Genomic DNA, 16,272 nt, shown 5'->3' on the forward strand with positions numbered 1-16,272 from the left:
TCTGCCTTCACTTTCTGCATTTTAAATTCACTTTTGCACTGAATATTCTCAGTGGAGTTCAGGAGACGTTCACCATGAGTGAACAGGAGATGGAAGACTAGGGTCTTGACTTGGTTTTATGAAAGTTGCTGTGTGACAAGGGGACAGCTTAGTCTCCTCATCATCATTAGGGTCTTTGGGTACCAAACCATGTGAGGCAGCAGAGCAGAATCTAGTTTCCATGCAAAAATCTTTTTTTTTTTTTTTTTTTTTTTTCCCTGGACCTTGCAGCCCCTGTGACATAGGCTTAGTATTTTGTAACTAGAGATGTGGACTGTTGCGTGTGAAAGGCAATTGTTATCTTTAAACAAAGCATAAGGGGTTAAATGTCATGTCTTAGTTGTGTTAACTAAGGAACAAAAAAACACAGACTGCCACAGTATTTCATTTTAATTATTGCATTCCCTTATTGAGAATTGTGGCAGTAGGGAACGTGGCACGAGTTGTGCCCAGTAAGATAGTCTTGTTTCTGTTTCAAAGGGTTTAAGCACACAGCTTTGAAGATCAGTTTGTTTTCCTTCTAGAAGCACCAAAAGCATGCATTGGAAAGGATTAACCTTTTTTGTGTATGGCTTCAGGTAGAAAAAAAATAGCTTTATCCTGATTACCTTTCAAATGTGTAGGACACATAATGCTTTCCTGTTTAAATTGCTATTCTTTTGCCCAAGACCATTGTGACTCGGTAGTAGATAAATAGACATTTTAAACACACCCCTTGTTATATTCAGAGAGCCAGAGGTTGCCACATGATAGCAACTTAAATCAAGACAATTTCAAGTCACCGATGAGATGTAGAATGCTGGCATTATTCCTGTTTCTTGTTTGTTAGTAATAGCTTGACTCAGTCTTGAGACTGAACCTAAAATGCTGCCATCAGCACCAACTACCCTTTAGATTAGCACACATCTCCTATTCCCTGGCACATAGTTAGACCAGCCTAATGTCAGAGCATAAAAAAGATAGTTGTTAAATAATTTCCCAAAGCTCCTTCTCAATCTTTAATTTGTTTTTCTTTTTTTTCCGTTCCTGCCCCCCCTCTTTTTTTTTTTCCTTTTTTTTTTTTATTTCTCTGTGCCGAAGGGTACGCCATTAAGTCGGGCTGATTTAAGGGCTGTCAACATCAACCTCTGCGACATGTGCGTTATCCTGTCAGCCAATCAGAATAATATTGATGATGCTTCGCTGCAGGACAAGGAATGCATCTTGGCGTCACTCAACATCAAATCTATGCAGTTTGATGACAGCATTGGGGTCTTGCAGGCTAATTCCCAAGGTAAGGACTGCCCTATAATACTTCTCTGCAGTGCCTACAGGGGACAGGACCTGGCAGGAAGAATATCCCTCACTCAGTAATTCAAAGAGCCCTACATCAGCTTGCTTGACAGTTAAACCTGCTGATTGGTTTGATGGCTTTTAAAGGGACAGTCATGTAGTTTCTCTGCTACATCACAAAGCACGTCTTGTAGAGGAAAAATGAATGAATGTGAAATTGGCATTTTAAAAAAAAATTGTGAAAAAATATATCAAATTATTGCTTTCTCACCCTGCCCTGCTCTGTGGCTTTCTTACTGGGGCAGTTGCTCCTATGTAGCTGAACCTAACTCATAGTCAGAATACCTCAATCATCTGTCTAACAAGATTTCTTTTTTTTATGTAAAGCACATTGCAATTGCAGAGAAAAAGGGATGAGTTATGCAAGCCAAAAAATAAAAAGACCAAGGATTTTAAATTGTCTTTACAGTTCCTGTGCCTTCTTGCTCAAAAAGCCACACAGAATTAACTCAGAGCTGATTTCTTCCCATGGTTTGGCATGTACTTGTCCCGTTTAAGGACATTGAGCAAAATCCTTCACTCTTTGCTGCAAGTAGGGGACTGATTCATAGGTAGCCAAAGGCTATTTTACACCAACTGTGTCTGTGCAAAGCAGCTGCAAAGCAGTCATAAGCACCCTGGCAAAGACCATCAGTGTAAAAACAATCATCTTACCATCCCTGAAGGGTCTTGCAGCTTATGCAGCTGAAGTTCTACCTTTGATAAACCTATTAAGTGCTGCAGTAAATATTCCCTCTGGATCTAGCCCTGCTATAAATGTAGGTGTAGAAAGGATAGTGCTGTGGTCTGCAATTTCCCCGTGAGCCTGACCTAGAGATAGTTTTCCCTCAAGGACTGTGAGAACTAAGATTAGGTTCAGTTTTTGCTCTTTACGTTCTAATCAGGAAATAGGAATTATGAGCCAAAAATCAGAGGCAGCCGTGTAACTTCTTGAATGTGGAAAATTCTTTCTTAGAATCAGCAATAAAACTGTGGAATTTAATACTAGAATTAAGTTGTACCAGGAAACTAAAAGTTTGAGATTTTCAAAGTCAGGTTGGATAGTCCTCTGGATAACAAGTTGATTTAGAGAAGAGGAAGAAAGAACTTGGGTGTTTGAAGTTTTAAATCCGTGGCCTGGAACCAATACAACCCAAGATATTTTAGGGTTCTTCCCTTAAAAATTTATGAGGCTGACTTGCTCATGCTATGATAACTTATGGGGAACTCATTGTCAAGTGGAAGACAGGCATGGAGGTTCTTGTTTTGTTGATTTAGACCTAGCATTTAAAATTTTACATCTCCAAACCAAATGAGTGATTTTGCTACGAGTCTATGGGCTGTTCTTTGGTGGCTCTCTCTGTCTCCTGTCACACAGGTAATTAAAACCATCAAGAAATCTGTTTGTCTCACCTGTTTCCTCCCTTCCTTCCTGTTCTTGAGCATAGGCAGTCTGAAAGAATATCCTTCTTCTGCCTTTGCACAGAGATTAGTAGTATTTCCATCACTTGGCTGCTGTATTTTACCTCTGGGAGCACACTGGATCTTAGACTGGATTAAGTGTCTTGTACACCACAGGAACACCTGTCATTTTTTAGTCTCCATCCTTGGAGGTGTTTAATACCTGACTGCATAAAGCCCTGAATAACGTGATCTGACCTCATAGCTGGTCCTGCTTTGAGCACCAAGTCAGACTGGCAACCCTCTGCTGTCCCTTCCAGCCTCAATTGTTCGATGCTTCTGTAATGTCCAGGCTGGTGCTATAGCACAACCCCCATAGGTCAGGACATCCCGACTGGTCCGTGGTCCAAGTCCCTTCAGCCCTGTTCGGTGTTGCTGATGCAGAGAAGCAGAGACACAATAGGTTAGCACATACGTACAAATTATAAATCCTGGCCATTTCTTCAGGTAAATATCAGTATCAGTCTGCATGTAAAAAAGGCAAAAAACAACAACAAAAAAGTGTGACTCTTTCTGTAGCTTTTCTGGGAAACAGGGTGTAACATGGGGCAGGCAACAACCAGCAGCCTATTTTAGTTGGGAGCACTGACTATGGAGGAGTTCTTCTAAAACCAGTTGCTTCAGAAAATAATTATCTTCCAAGTAAATTCTCTGCTTATGGTATCTGCAACCGAAGTGGTTGCATTGCCTTCAGTACAGTATATTTTCTTGAAGGACCTTGAATACAATGGTTAGACTGTCAGAAACAATTAGATCAGTAGACAGCACAAACTTTACTGGAAATTATATCCAATGTGACATTTTTGTCTATGAAATGCAGCTTTAACGTACGGTGGACACAACTATCATGACAACTATATAAACCAGGTGATTCAACTTTTGCTGGTCAACAAGCAGCACACTAGAACCACGTCACAGCTCCATACCAACAATTAAGTACCTTTATTTACAGAGCAACTTGGCATTTTACTTTTGTTTAAACATTTTTGACTTAGTTGACGTACTTATCCTTAACACATTAGCTGGTACAAGCCTTAAGTATAGCCAGTCTGAATTTTTTCTAGATCTGAATGTATGAAATTGAATTAAGACATTCCTCACCAATGCCATTCTTTGACAGAGTGTTCTGGGCTGTTCTTTTGTGTGACTTCTATTACTGGTCATAGGGAAGGCTGACATTAGAAAACCTGAGTGTGTGGAAGAATGTTAATTGACCTGTGACAGAGTGTTGAAAAAAGAAGAAACGAAACAAAACAAAACATGTGGACAACCTGAGAAACGTATGGGCTAAGCTGTGAGAATTTTGGTGAGGGAATTAACAGCATAATCCTACCCCTGCTATTCTGAGTAATAAGCTAGTATGATTCTGTAGTCAGCAGTGGAATCTCATGCAAAAGCCTGATGTATATTTTATGTTTTATGCCTCTGAAAAGGAAAAAAAAATACAGTAATTTAACTTATAGGTTATCAAATGCACAAGGATCTTTCCTGGTTTTATCTGTGGTTATTTCACTTCAGTGTCAGACAAAAGATGGCACCAGTGCAAGAAGTGTGCCATAAAAAGCAGGATGCAAATTTATATAATGTTCAGCTAAGCCATAATCCTTGGCTAGTGCTGAGGTACAGGGCTGTATTTATATCTCCCCCGTTCTAAGTTGTTAGCAGAAAAGAACCCACAAATTTTGGGATTTCATTCCCTTTCCCCCAGAGCCTCACCCTCACCACCCGGTTCAATACCAAGGTTGCTTCCAGTCCTAGGCATATGAACATTCATCACTAGCAGCCAACCAACCTTCTGTATCCATCCAAACGTGCCCTTTCCAACCAGGGACACAGCATTGTGCCGACTGAACCCAGGAGTAATCCAAGAGGAAAAGTGTTGTGGAAGGAACAGGAGGGTGGACCTGTGACAGCAAGGCTTCTTGACAGGGAAAGTTCTGTAAATAGGGCTGCTAATTCCCAATGAAGGTAACTGCTGAAAGAAAGTCTATGGAATTAATCTGGTTTATATCAGCAAAAGATTTGCTCCTTACTGGTTCAAGATGAACTTAGTACACACACACAGCCATTCTCATGCAGGAACAAAGACTTACTAGTGTCTCCTTGTAGTGTTACGATATTCCTGGGCTTTTGGACTGGGTAGCATTAATTATCTGGACCTTCCTTAAGTAGTGTGAGAACACTTTTTGTCTTCTGATCTGCCTGCCTTGAGTCCTAACTGATCCTGCCAGAATTGCATCTTAACCAATCAGAGTGCTCTGCCTTGACCTGAAGAAGAAAAAAAATATTTCATAGTTCAAAGGCACAGAAAAAAAACCAAAAAACCTACTATATCATGGACCAGAGCTACAAAGGACCCTGGAGTACTCAGAGCAGATGAAAGTTAACTAAGTTTTCAAATCTATGTTCATCATCAGCTGTCTAGAAACATATGACCAAACGCATGACTACAGAGAACTGTGAATGGAAACAAGATGCCTTCCTTAGAAGGAAAAGCTTACTAACTGTTCTGGAAGGATTTGTTAGTCTCCTTTCCATAAAATGTGTAAGTCTACTGGAAAAGAACAAGAAACTCTTTCAAATCAGACCCGTGTCCAAAGCTCTCATGTTGAAAGCATTCTCATGGCTGTCTGCATTGGGCGTTTCAAAGCTGACCAGGCAACCCTTAGGCTTACTAGAGGTTAGGGGTGCAGTCGCTGATGTCCTGAAATGAGCTTTTGGAAGTCATCAGGGCAGTTTGTTGCCTTTGGGAGACCTAGATTCCAAGGACAGAAAGACCAAAGCGTATCCAACTGAAGTTGCAGCGAGCTATCATTTTCATTCAGAGACATCAACCTCTGAGATACAAAATGCTGTGATGGTGGCTTTTGGCCCACCTCTTTGCAAAATGACTCATAAAGCCAGTCAGATGTCTTTTGTGTGGTGAGGGAAGTCCTGTTTTTATCTTGCAGTTCCTCTCATAGATGTTGACTGTCTTCCCAGAAAGGTTTGTGAAGAGGTATGTCTGTGGTGGGGCAAAAAGGTTGCCCTCAAGTGCTGCAGGCTTTTTCTATTGTCCCTTGGTCCTTCCTGACTCTCATTCTTTCCCCTCAAATGCAAAGTGAGTTTATTTTATTAAGAAGTATTTTGGAGATAAGACTAAAGTATATCAGATCCATGTTAAGCGTTTGTGCTCCCTAGCCAGAACATTTTTCCAAAACACCCACGAAGGTTGAGTCTGGGATGGGCTGTGCCTTGGCAGTTGCTGGGAGAGCCCCGGTAACAATCCTTTCCTCCTGTCTGTTGACCTTTCTATCCTTTCTTCTTCAAGTAGCATCTATTAGCTCTTCCCATTTAATTTTTCATATTTCCTGCATTTTCTTTCAGAATTTCCATTGTGGGAATTTTACTTGTTGTTTTACCCACCAGATGAACAGGGCTCAACACAAAATGTTTTTCTTTAGTTGTAACTAAAACTGCTATTTGGCTTTCTTCCCGAAAACCAGAAAGACAATTATACTTAACTGTTTAGAGATTTATAAATACTGTACCAGAGTAGCCTCTGGGTAGTAACGTTAGATATCCAGCTCAATAATTTTCTTTTACTGGATAGTGATTTAGATCTTATTTTGAGTCCTATATAATAAAAGCAGTACGTTTCATTAAAAAACACTTACTAAACAATAAAGAAAAGTGATCTTATGGCTCCAAGCAGGTCTAAAGTAAAGAAAGGGGGGGCTGTATAGTAGCATGTTTTTCCATGGACGTTACAAGACAGATCGCAGTACAGCAGGGTAGATGTATTTCAGCATAGTAACAATTGCAGCTGTTTTCTGAATGACTTCAACTTACGAGAATTTTCCCTAGGAACACTATTTCAACATATGAGAGATCTTTTTAGGGCCTTCATTTACAGTTACTGTAATAGATCCTCCAACAAGAAAGAATAAAGAGAAGAAAATAAAGAGGGGATGAACTCCTGGGCAATACATCTCATGCATGATGGCAGGATTCTTCTGGGGAAAATCCTATAAAATCAAGTAAACATACTCAGAATTTTACACGCTGACTTTCAAGTGTAACAGATTGCACAAGCTGAAATAACCTTGTACGAGTTTAGTTTCATTTGATCCAGTTCCTTTAAAAATCACTTGTGGCTTCATCATCATTTTTTGTGGAGCTGGCTTAGACACCACTTGAAAGGGCAGAAATGGTTAGCTCCGGTGTTCCGTTAGATTTGTTTCACAATCTGTTGATTAATTCTTAAATTTTTTGCAATTTTTGATGGATGTAGGGTAGCAATCTCCTGCAAGAAATTTCCTGTTGAAACGAATTTGAGATCTGTATTCCATTGTGTTTTGGAGGTAATATATTCTTTTTCACCTCTACCAAGCAAGAATTCTTGATTGTTTTATCTCAGAAACGTTAGCAAAAGAGAGAGAACAACATGGCATTATCAGGATTGGAAAAGAGGGAAAGTTCTTAAAGAAGCGGAAAAAATAAACACTGTCTGAAATGCTTCATTAGTAAAAGTTTTGTGTCACTTTCAGAGATAACTGTATTGTAACGCCATTACAGGCATTCGTTATAAGTTCAAAACAATTCCCGAAGGAGGGGGGTTGGCTGAATGTTGTATCTTTATTTGTCTTATTTTATAGTAATAACTTAACGGTTTTAAGTGAAGATCTCAGTATATAGGGTTGGATAATCATAGACACAGTTACTTTTTAGGCTGCTATGGAATTCAATATTCTGTGGCCACTCCAGTACTATTTCCTATGTTTAACTTGTTATATTACATGAAAATGTAGAAATAAAGTGCCTTACTTTCAAACACAGAAAATCAAACTCTACTTAAGCCAGCTAAATAATTTGAGAGTTTAAGGGGTTACTTAACCTCCTTAGGAAAGCATATAAGTAAATGTAGAATACTAAACGTAGATGTATAATAAAAATAAATAAATAAGCAGTGCTGGCAAAAAGTGAAAGATCTGGGGTAATTTTTTTAAGTGTCAAAGTGAGCTATGACACTAACTTTAATCTTTTCAGCATTTAGATTCCTGTGTGTCTTTGCAAATCAGTGTAATTTAGGTTGCAGAATGCTTGTTATACTTACAGATGGCTCATAATTTCCTAAATCACATAGATATTGTGAAAAATTTTCTCATAGATGATATCCATCCTACCAGTCACATTTGCAAAGATGGCAAGTGTTTTGCGTTGACATCAGGGTTATGGGTTTGTCAGGGTCGATAGTTTAGTGTAGGGGCTACACCTGATTAAGGGTGTTTTTATGCTGTGTGTTTCTGAGTGCTCCTTGTATTTTTGCCAGCATCAGTTGTTGTAAATGACAAAAATAATGCAATTAACAATTTTTTTCTACTTGCTTGATTATTAACTAATTGAATTTTGAAATGTTTGTTGTAGTTCAGTTTCATCATTATTTTTCTAAACAAAGGCTGACCATCCTAAGTAATGGAGTTAATAACTGAAGAATGACATAAGGGTAGCCTGACTTCCCAGCGCATGTCCCACATCACCATTTGCTCACAAAAAAATCCAATTTTTGAAGATTAGGTCACTGTGATAAATAACTCAGTATTACCTTTTTGCTACATGCACATAATTTCTTATCCTGCTGAACTAGATGGATCAGCTGATAGCTGTTATTTATTTTATGGTAGCACACTGGAGCTCTAGATGGGATTAAGAGCTTGTTGTCATAGTCCTGATATATACAAGAATAAAATATAGCCTTTGCCCTGGCAAGTTTACAATCTGATGCCTTGCTTGTTCCAAAACTTAAGTTATGTGCTCAATGTTATACAGGTTAATAAATCTCTCTGACTTCAATGAAACTATCCACCTGTGTAAAGTTAGATTATGTGCAAGTCTTTGCAAGATTTGAACTTAAATAAACTAAAGAGGCTGGGTGGGAGAGAGGCTGTTGACTTTGTTTCCCGTGCTGTGGAAGCCACCTCGGTTAGGACCCTGCTAGCCTGCCAGCCCACGCCAGAAACCCTCAGCAGAAACCTTCCCACCCAGCACCGGCTGCGATGCTTATATTTTCCTTGCAGCTGGACCCTAACGTTAGGGGCTGGAACTTACACACGTGGAAAAGAGCTTCCCGTCTCTCTCAAAGTTTTCCTAGCAAGAGAGAAAAAACATTAAGAAAAGAGGGTTTCAATTCTGTTGCTGCTAAGCTAAAAATGTGTTGGGGAATGGCTGCAGAGACACAGTTTCCCTGTACTTGAGGAGTGCTGTAGGGTCTGGCTCCAGCACCTTTGAGCTCTCATAACTGCCTCTTTCTCCTCTGCTTTCCAGATACCTTCTGCTTCAGCCAGAGAAAGATAAAGCCCAGCCGAGGAGGTAGATAGTACAGTACATCAAGCACGTGATTTCACACTTAAACTATAAATATATTTAACCGTCCCAAGACTGTGATAAATTCTTGGTGACTCTATTTTATTATTATTTGCTGTTCAACATCTTGAAAGCAAACCCCCTATTATGAAGGTGTACTATTTTGTGCATTTCTGATGCTGAGGAATAAAAAAAAAACCACGCTGTTTTTATGAGCATTAATTATACACCAGGCAAGGAAGCAATTGCCTCTATGTTATGAAATATTAAATCAAAATGCTTCCTGTTCCCAGATGTCCCAGAGATAAATACAGCAGTATTTTGAAGCCCCACTTGGAGCTGTTTTGCCTGCAAATTTATAGTTTTGTCTCCATTTTCAGAAAACCCTGTTTTATGTGAAGTATAGCACTCTTGGTAGTTTTTAAGGAGCAAACTCCTCTGGAGTTGCCTATGTAGGCAACAACTCTTATGTAGATTGCACACAAGGGATCGGAAGTTGAAAGGCTCCTTTAAGATGACAAATGGGTTGAAAGTGTTATTGTCTTTGATTGCATGCCTTACATCATCTGTATGTAGGAATAAGAGTGCTATACTTTATCTTTAGCCATTTTATAAATATTTAAGTCCTTATAGTTGCCTAAAGATATTAAAGCATATTTTACAGTAGTTGGAATATAAATATTATATATAGCACAAGATACCAAAGTAGTTTAATGAATTCATAATTTTCTGTTCACTTTTATTGGAATGTGTTTTATGTTCCAAAACTTCCATTTAAAGAATAAGAGACCGTTCTGCTCACTGACAAGATGTGAGCCAATAGTGGATGTTATCAAGGTTGCTTTAAATGATGATAGGGGGCTTCAATTAGCAAGGAGAAAGGGAATATGGGTATTAGAATGTACCGTACCAACCTCTGTGTTTTAACTTTTTTTAAAAAAAAAACATTTTGAAGAAATTTTGGTTTTTTAAGTCTTTAAAAAAGTGTAAGGTGGTTTGCTTCTCTGTATTTTTTTAAAAAAGGTCTTAATTGCAGAAGGCAATGCATATCTAGATCCAGTTATACAGGAGTAAATTTCTTAAAATTTGAATTTTAGTTTCTAAAATAACCAACCATAAAATCTTGTGGCATTAAATGCATAAAAGGTCTGTATTTCATGGCCTCTTGTCTAGAAAGGTCTGTTGACGTTGCAATTGTGAATCTTTCAAATTCCCATCAAATAAAAAAACCAATTCTTTTTAATATTTCACAGGTTTGCTATTTCCCAGTTGGAGTCCATGCTGGGTAATGCTTGCTAATTACCCACAACAAAAGTAGACACACAATGCTGGTAAATTACCTGACCCTTTGCATTTTAATGAGACAACAAGGATTTCATGAAGTGATGTTATTTCAGTGGTTAATGGTGTCAGCAATGTTGTAATTGTAGGCTGAGGCACATTAGCTGCACAACCACATGTAGGAAGGGTTTCTCCCGACAGGCCCTTTGGAGAATAGAACAGGGTATTATCATTAAGCCTATGTCATTTGCATGCTGCTAATCACTTACTTTATTATCTTGTGTATCCATTGTCTTTCTTTAATTGCTCTTTAAATGAAAATTAAAAATAGTTCCAATGCCCACGATACTTGTGATAGCATCTTGATTATGAAGATAACTTCAAGAAAATGGAACATATAGATAATATATTACAGGATTACAAGATAGTTTGAAAGTTATATACCATAGCAGGCAGCCTCATGAGCATAATTCTGGTATCTTTCTTTGCTTCAGTACGTATTGTTTGTTTAATAAATGGTTATTTATATGCATAAAGGTGGGTGGTTTTTTTAAAGGACGTACACGAATTCAGAGATCAATGTCACTGGTTTTGCTTTAGTCTGCAAGAGATTCAAAGCATCAATATCCAGCATTTTCCATCAGTCTGATAACGTTACAGTAGGAAGCTAGGGCTTAGGTCTTTGTGCTTTCCAGTTAAATCCTAGTCTGTAGGTTTCCACTGTAGAAGAGCACGGTTTAACACCTGCTAGTGAGCTGCACAAATTCGACAGCTTTAGGGTAAAAATTACAAAATACTTGGCATTCTTCTGTCAAGGCAGACCTGTTGATTTTTATGTTTGACATGGTTAAATTTGAGGCATCTCAGACTTTGTGTAGTAGACACTCTCTAAAAACTTGGTAGCTTCTGGTTATCGGGAACCTTCCAACCTTTCAGCGTGTGCAGAGGTGGATATGCAGGCTGAGCAGAGGCATGGTCTTCAGCTGAGAATCTATACCGCTGTGCAACCAACGATGCATTTTTGCAACTTTTCTTTTTGACGTCTGAGCAAACCAAACCTGAAAAAGTAAATCTATGAATTTTGCAAATGCTACAGTAAGAATTTTTATTGAAGGAAATGGGGTAAACTTTGTTCTTGACTAGTCATTGTGATTTATCTTCATTCAACGCACCCTAATAAGATTATGGGTGCCTGGAATTTTCGTACTGATTTATCTGGATACAAGATTAAGGGGATATAAAATTTCTGTAATGTCATAGGTATACCTGATCTTTGGAAAACTTTCCTTGGAGCTTTAAGTAGATCCTATGAAAGTATAGTTGAAATTGCACCTTTCGTATTGACTTCACATTTTTTCGTATTCACATACGAATTCACATAATTTCGTATTGAGGTTTGGTTGCTGGTTTAAATTTCGTATTCAGCTTTAAATGTCAAATACTCTTAATACTAATACAGGAGCATGATTACGGGTTAGTATTGAGAGGCAAAGTATCCCTACAGCCTAACAGGACATATATTTTCTGGAAGGTTGACTCGATGGAATTTTTGCTTAAATGTATAGGCAGGATTATAATGTGATTGGATGTTGTTGTAGGATTTCCCATTTCTGCTGAGTTTATGTCAGTCTGCTTGTGTTGTGACTTAGAAATGAGTCTCCAAGTGAGGGCAAAGGTAGCCAGACATTTCTTAAATCATTTGTCTGGATAAAAAAAAAAAAAAAAAGAGAGATTTCACTGAAATCAGGAGGTGTTGTATGGGGGCTGAGGAAACAAAATGTTCGTAGAGCTGTTTCTTGTTTGTTTGAGGACAGATGGGTTGGATTAGTAACACTATGGTTACAGGAGGTGTTCTTAAGGACCAATGTTCTATTAGTCATAAGTGTGAGCTTGCTCAGAACCAGTTTATGCTGTAACCAAGATTAAATTCAGAAAGGCTACTTGAACTATCTTGTTATCATATTAATCTGTGTATTTTAGAAGCTATATCTATTGTAAATCCTCAGTAATTGTGAATTGTTCCCATTGTAATTTTTCATGTATGAAGAAGAGGTCTTCCTAGAACAGTAGCTTAAAACTTTTCAGAAGTAAGTTCAAGTATATTAAAAAATCCCTGTTCAATTATCTAATCCACCCTGTCTTGAAATCAGTGTTTGACAAGCTGATTAAAGTAATGTTTTGATGAACTCCTTCCTGTAGGGCAAATATCAAAAAGATTTTTCCATATAACTCCAATTTAGCAACGTTGCTATTTCCAGTTTAGTAAATGTGCCTAAGCAAACAGATAAATCTCAGATACTCTGTTATGTCGTAGTGGATTTCATTGGCTGCCCCTTGCTACCACATCTTCTTTAGAGTTCATAAAAAGGGAGTTTTGTCATAAAATCTTGGGACAAGGTTCCTTGAAGTATGCCATTCGTAGAGTTTTGAACAAAAAGTGTAATAAAACAGTATGAGTCATTCTGTCATGATGATGAGTTACTTTTCTTTCGATGATTAATATTCAATAAGAGGGGAAAAATGGTAAGCCAAAATAGGCCAAACTTAGCGATGGAAAGTTTGTCTTTTCTTAAAAGCAGGCAGTACCTCACTGGTTTTGTATATACTTGTCCTGGTTGGGTTTTTTTGATAGATTTGAACAAACTTTCTGATTATTTGCACTGGTGACTATGCTTTGGATATTCTTCCCCCTAGAATGGCCATCAGAGGCATAAGTTGCTTTCTGGCTTCTTGATTCTGGATCCTGTACTGATTGAAACAGAGATTCTCAAACTTCACAGATCGGGTACTACAAGTGGTATCGCTGCTGTTCTTCACCTTTGATATTATTAGCAGTTAATATATTGCTACTGGTATATCGTTCAAGAATGCGTAATTAGAGAGCTACTTCAGATTCATCCTGATTCCTTAACTGTGCAAATTCTACTTAGTGTGTGGGTTTTTTTAATGTGGAAAAATAGTAGAAAGAAAAGGAAATCTTCATTGTCTGTGTATTTGCAGTCAGTCAAGAGAAACTGCAATAAATTAGACAATTTTATTATGTGGTAGACATCTTAAAACTGGACTAGATGTATATAATGTATATGCATACACACACACATATATATATACACACATACATAAGGCATAATGTATATGTGACATATAAACCCGGGTTAATACGCCAAACAGAACAGAGTATAAGGCTGGTTTGATGTGTTAGCCACTCCTGTGAACTACAGTATGAAAGAGTTGACATCTTTTTTAATGGAAGTACTTTCTGGATGTACTTAGCTTTCATGTAACTTTGTTGCACATGACAGGGATGGGGTTTATACTGACCAGTAATACCAGTAATTCTGAAATGTAATTGTGCTGATGTGACAATGCGCATGTTTTGAAAATATACCCCAAGCCCTAGGATGGTGTTTCCTTATGCCTGTTTCAAATTGGGCATCATACATTATTTGCAAGGTTCAGATTAAACTGCAACAGAGGTGTTGTCAGCTACCTTTTTGGATCAGGAGAGTTTTGTTTGAAGTGGTATACAGATACTCCTTAGGCAGTTATCATTCCCCACAGTGGTAACTGCCCCTGAGTGCATGTGATTTATTGTGCTTTCTGTGGAGGAGCTGGTTGAGTTAGCACTGTGTAGACTGGCATAGCTCAAAGCGACTTGGCACTCATTTTCACACATGCTATCTACTGAGATGTCTTCAACAGGCTTGCTATTCTGAGGTTGTGTGTGTTACAGAAGGCAGTATTCAAGTGACAAAGAGCATGACTGATTTTTTTTTTTTCCCCTATTTCTGGTTCTGGTAAAAAATTTTGGCTTGCAGAGGACCTTTGTAGTAGTATGCTGAAAGCATTAACACCAGAAGAAAATTCTCCGTTAAACCTCTCTTTAAAAATATATTCACACGTGAACACAAAATCCATGTTCCTTTACTCTGAGCATTTAATTGAGCCCTGAAGTTTATAAATTACAAATTTAATCTTAGGGAATCACCTGTATACTGTCACTTGACTATGGTCTTTTATGACGACCTGTCCACTAAAGAGTTGTGATGGGATTTGGTGAAATCTGGCAGGATGGGACATGGGCACGATATGCTTTCCAGTTGGCAGGCTTTGCCAGGAGTTGCTTTTTTTTACAATGCAGAGTAAGGTGGGAGAGGAGCTTTTGGACACTTGCAAATAGATTAGGTGGCAGGGAGCATGCAGGAGGCCGATGGCGCATACCTGCCAGATAAATTAGAGGTGGTCTTGATCTGAATCCAACCTGTCTCAGAGCTCAGCTTTTGGAATCCAGTTCAGATTTCTTTGACAAAATGTGGTCTTAGCCTTCACAGTTAAATCTTTGATCCCAAGACAGCCTCAAATGTGGGATTTTAGTTTTGACCCAGCCTATAGAGAACTTAATGACATTTTACCGTAGGTTTCCAGCTCAGTTCCAGCTTGGATAATTTACAAGTCTGCTGGCACTATTTAGCCCACACAGACCATGAAGTTGACTGTAAGTAAGTCCAAGTTGATGGAAAAACAATATTGCTGGGACAGTGTGACATATGTTGATTATCACAAAATGTCTGTTAAAGCATTTTGTATGGATCCATTTCCTCACTGTATACACCTGAAATTTTTGTAGAAGTTACAAAGTAATTGTACTTAAAGCCGTGGAATCATCTGCTAAAGAAATTGTCGGAATACATATTGCAAAAAATGACTGCTGTGGTTATTACTGCTGCTGCTCAGGGGAGCTATTCAGATGCCTCATTTATTGGAGCTTAATAGATTAAAAGTCCAAATTGAGTCTCATGATATAAACCTAATCAAATTCTAATCTGCATAATTTTCCCATAAGCAGCAATGGGAAATTTGTTTAATTTATGTTTCAGCAGTTGCCAATCATGTGTTGGACAACATTGTTACTTTTATTTCTCAAAATGTTTTTACTGATTGCTTGCTATGACATCTGCTTTGCTCTTCCTTTTTCACTAAGGAAAAATTTACTTTATTTGATATAATGTAGATATAATGACATAATGTAGAGTCTCGCCTAACATGACGATATATCATTTTTAACAGTGAGCTTTCCATTTCATTTGTAGTTATTGAATACTTGTCTCCGACCTAGGTAATAGCTTAATTTATTGGATAAGTTTTATTTGGCATATTTACTTATTTTTGCCTGAGATCTGAATATTCAAGGTTGATTAACGATTAAACTGAAAAGAATTTGGCATCATTTTATAGTAAATTATTTTAGCTGCAAACCTGGGCTACGCTTAGATGCTACCAACTTTGTGCCCTAGAATTACCGAGGTAGAAAAATATTAAATGGTAAAGGGAGAGTAGGGACAATTCAGAAATAAAGTTTGCAATGGAAGTGGCTAAAACCCACAAGAATTACAATTTCAGATGTTATTCTGAATTTAAGTGTATTCCATAATAATTGCTGAATGAACACATGTTACAATTTCTTCTCTCTCATTCCAAGTATTTGTATAGTTCTAGCGGTTCTTTCTGGAAAAAACAAAAACAAAACAAAAAAACCCAACAAAACACAAAACAAACAAAACCCCCCCCCAACCGAACAAGAAAAATCAAAGGGGGAAAAAAGTCTTTGAGAAGTAGCCGACCGGCTCTCTAGCTCCTGGGCAATAATATTAGGAGCAGGTGCTATACCTAGAGGGGCAATCCACCAGAAAGTATGAACAGTCACTTGCCACCTCTAGAAAAACAACATGGGAGAGGTAAATTCTTTCCCAACAGGAGTAGGCTTTGGAAAAGCAGGTTCCTGACAAGAAAGTAAGGGGATGGGGATGGAAGCAGATGGGAAACCAGTGATGGCATTAT

At 38.1% G+C, this 16,272-nt stretch overlaps 1 protein-coding gene across 30 annotated transcripts in view; it reads left to right on the top strand.

The window, feature by feature from the left end:
• KCNMA1 (potassium calcium-activated channel subfamily M alpha 1) overlaps positions 1-16,272 on the top strand; it is a 504,883-nt gene that overhangs the window by 450,837 nt on the left and 37,774 nt on the right. For 17 of the 30 annotated variants that reach the window (XM_040605525.1, XM_040605526.1, XM_040605533.1 and 14 more), the window contains one exon: positions 1,120-1,312. In XM_040605525.1, coding sequence (XP_040461459.1) covers positions 1,120-1,312 — 193 coding nt within the window. Of the gene's footprint in view, positions 1-1,119; positions 1,313-9,114; positions 9,160-16,272 lie in introns of all 30 variants that reach the window. The other 13 variants (XM_040605548.1, XM_040605549.1, XM_040605523.1 and 10 more) reach the window with 1 other exon arrangement.

The sequence above is a fragment of the Falco naumanni genome, chromosome 9 (genome assembly GCF_017639655.2).
Source record: "Falco naumanni isolate bFalNau1 chromosome 9, bFalNau1.pat, whole genome shotgun sequence".
NCBI classification, from domain to species: domain Eukaryota; kingdom Metazoa; phylum Chordata; class Aves; order Falconiformes; family Falconidae; genus Falco; species Falco naumanni.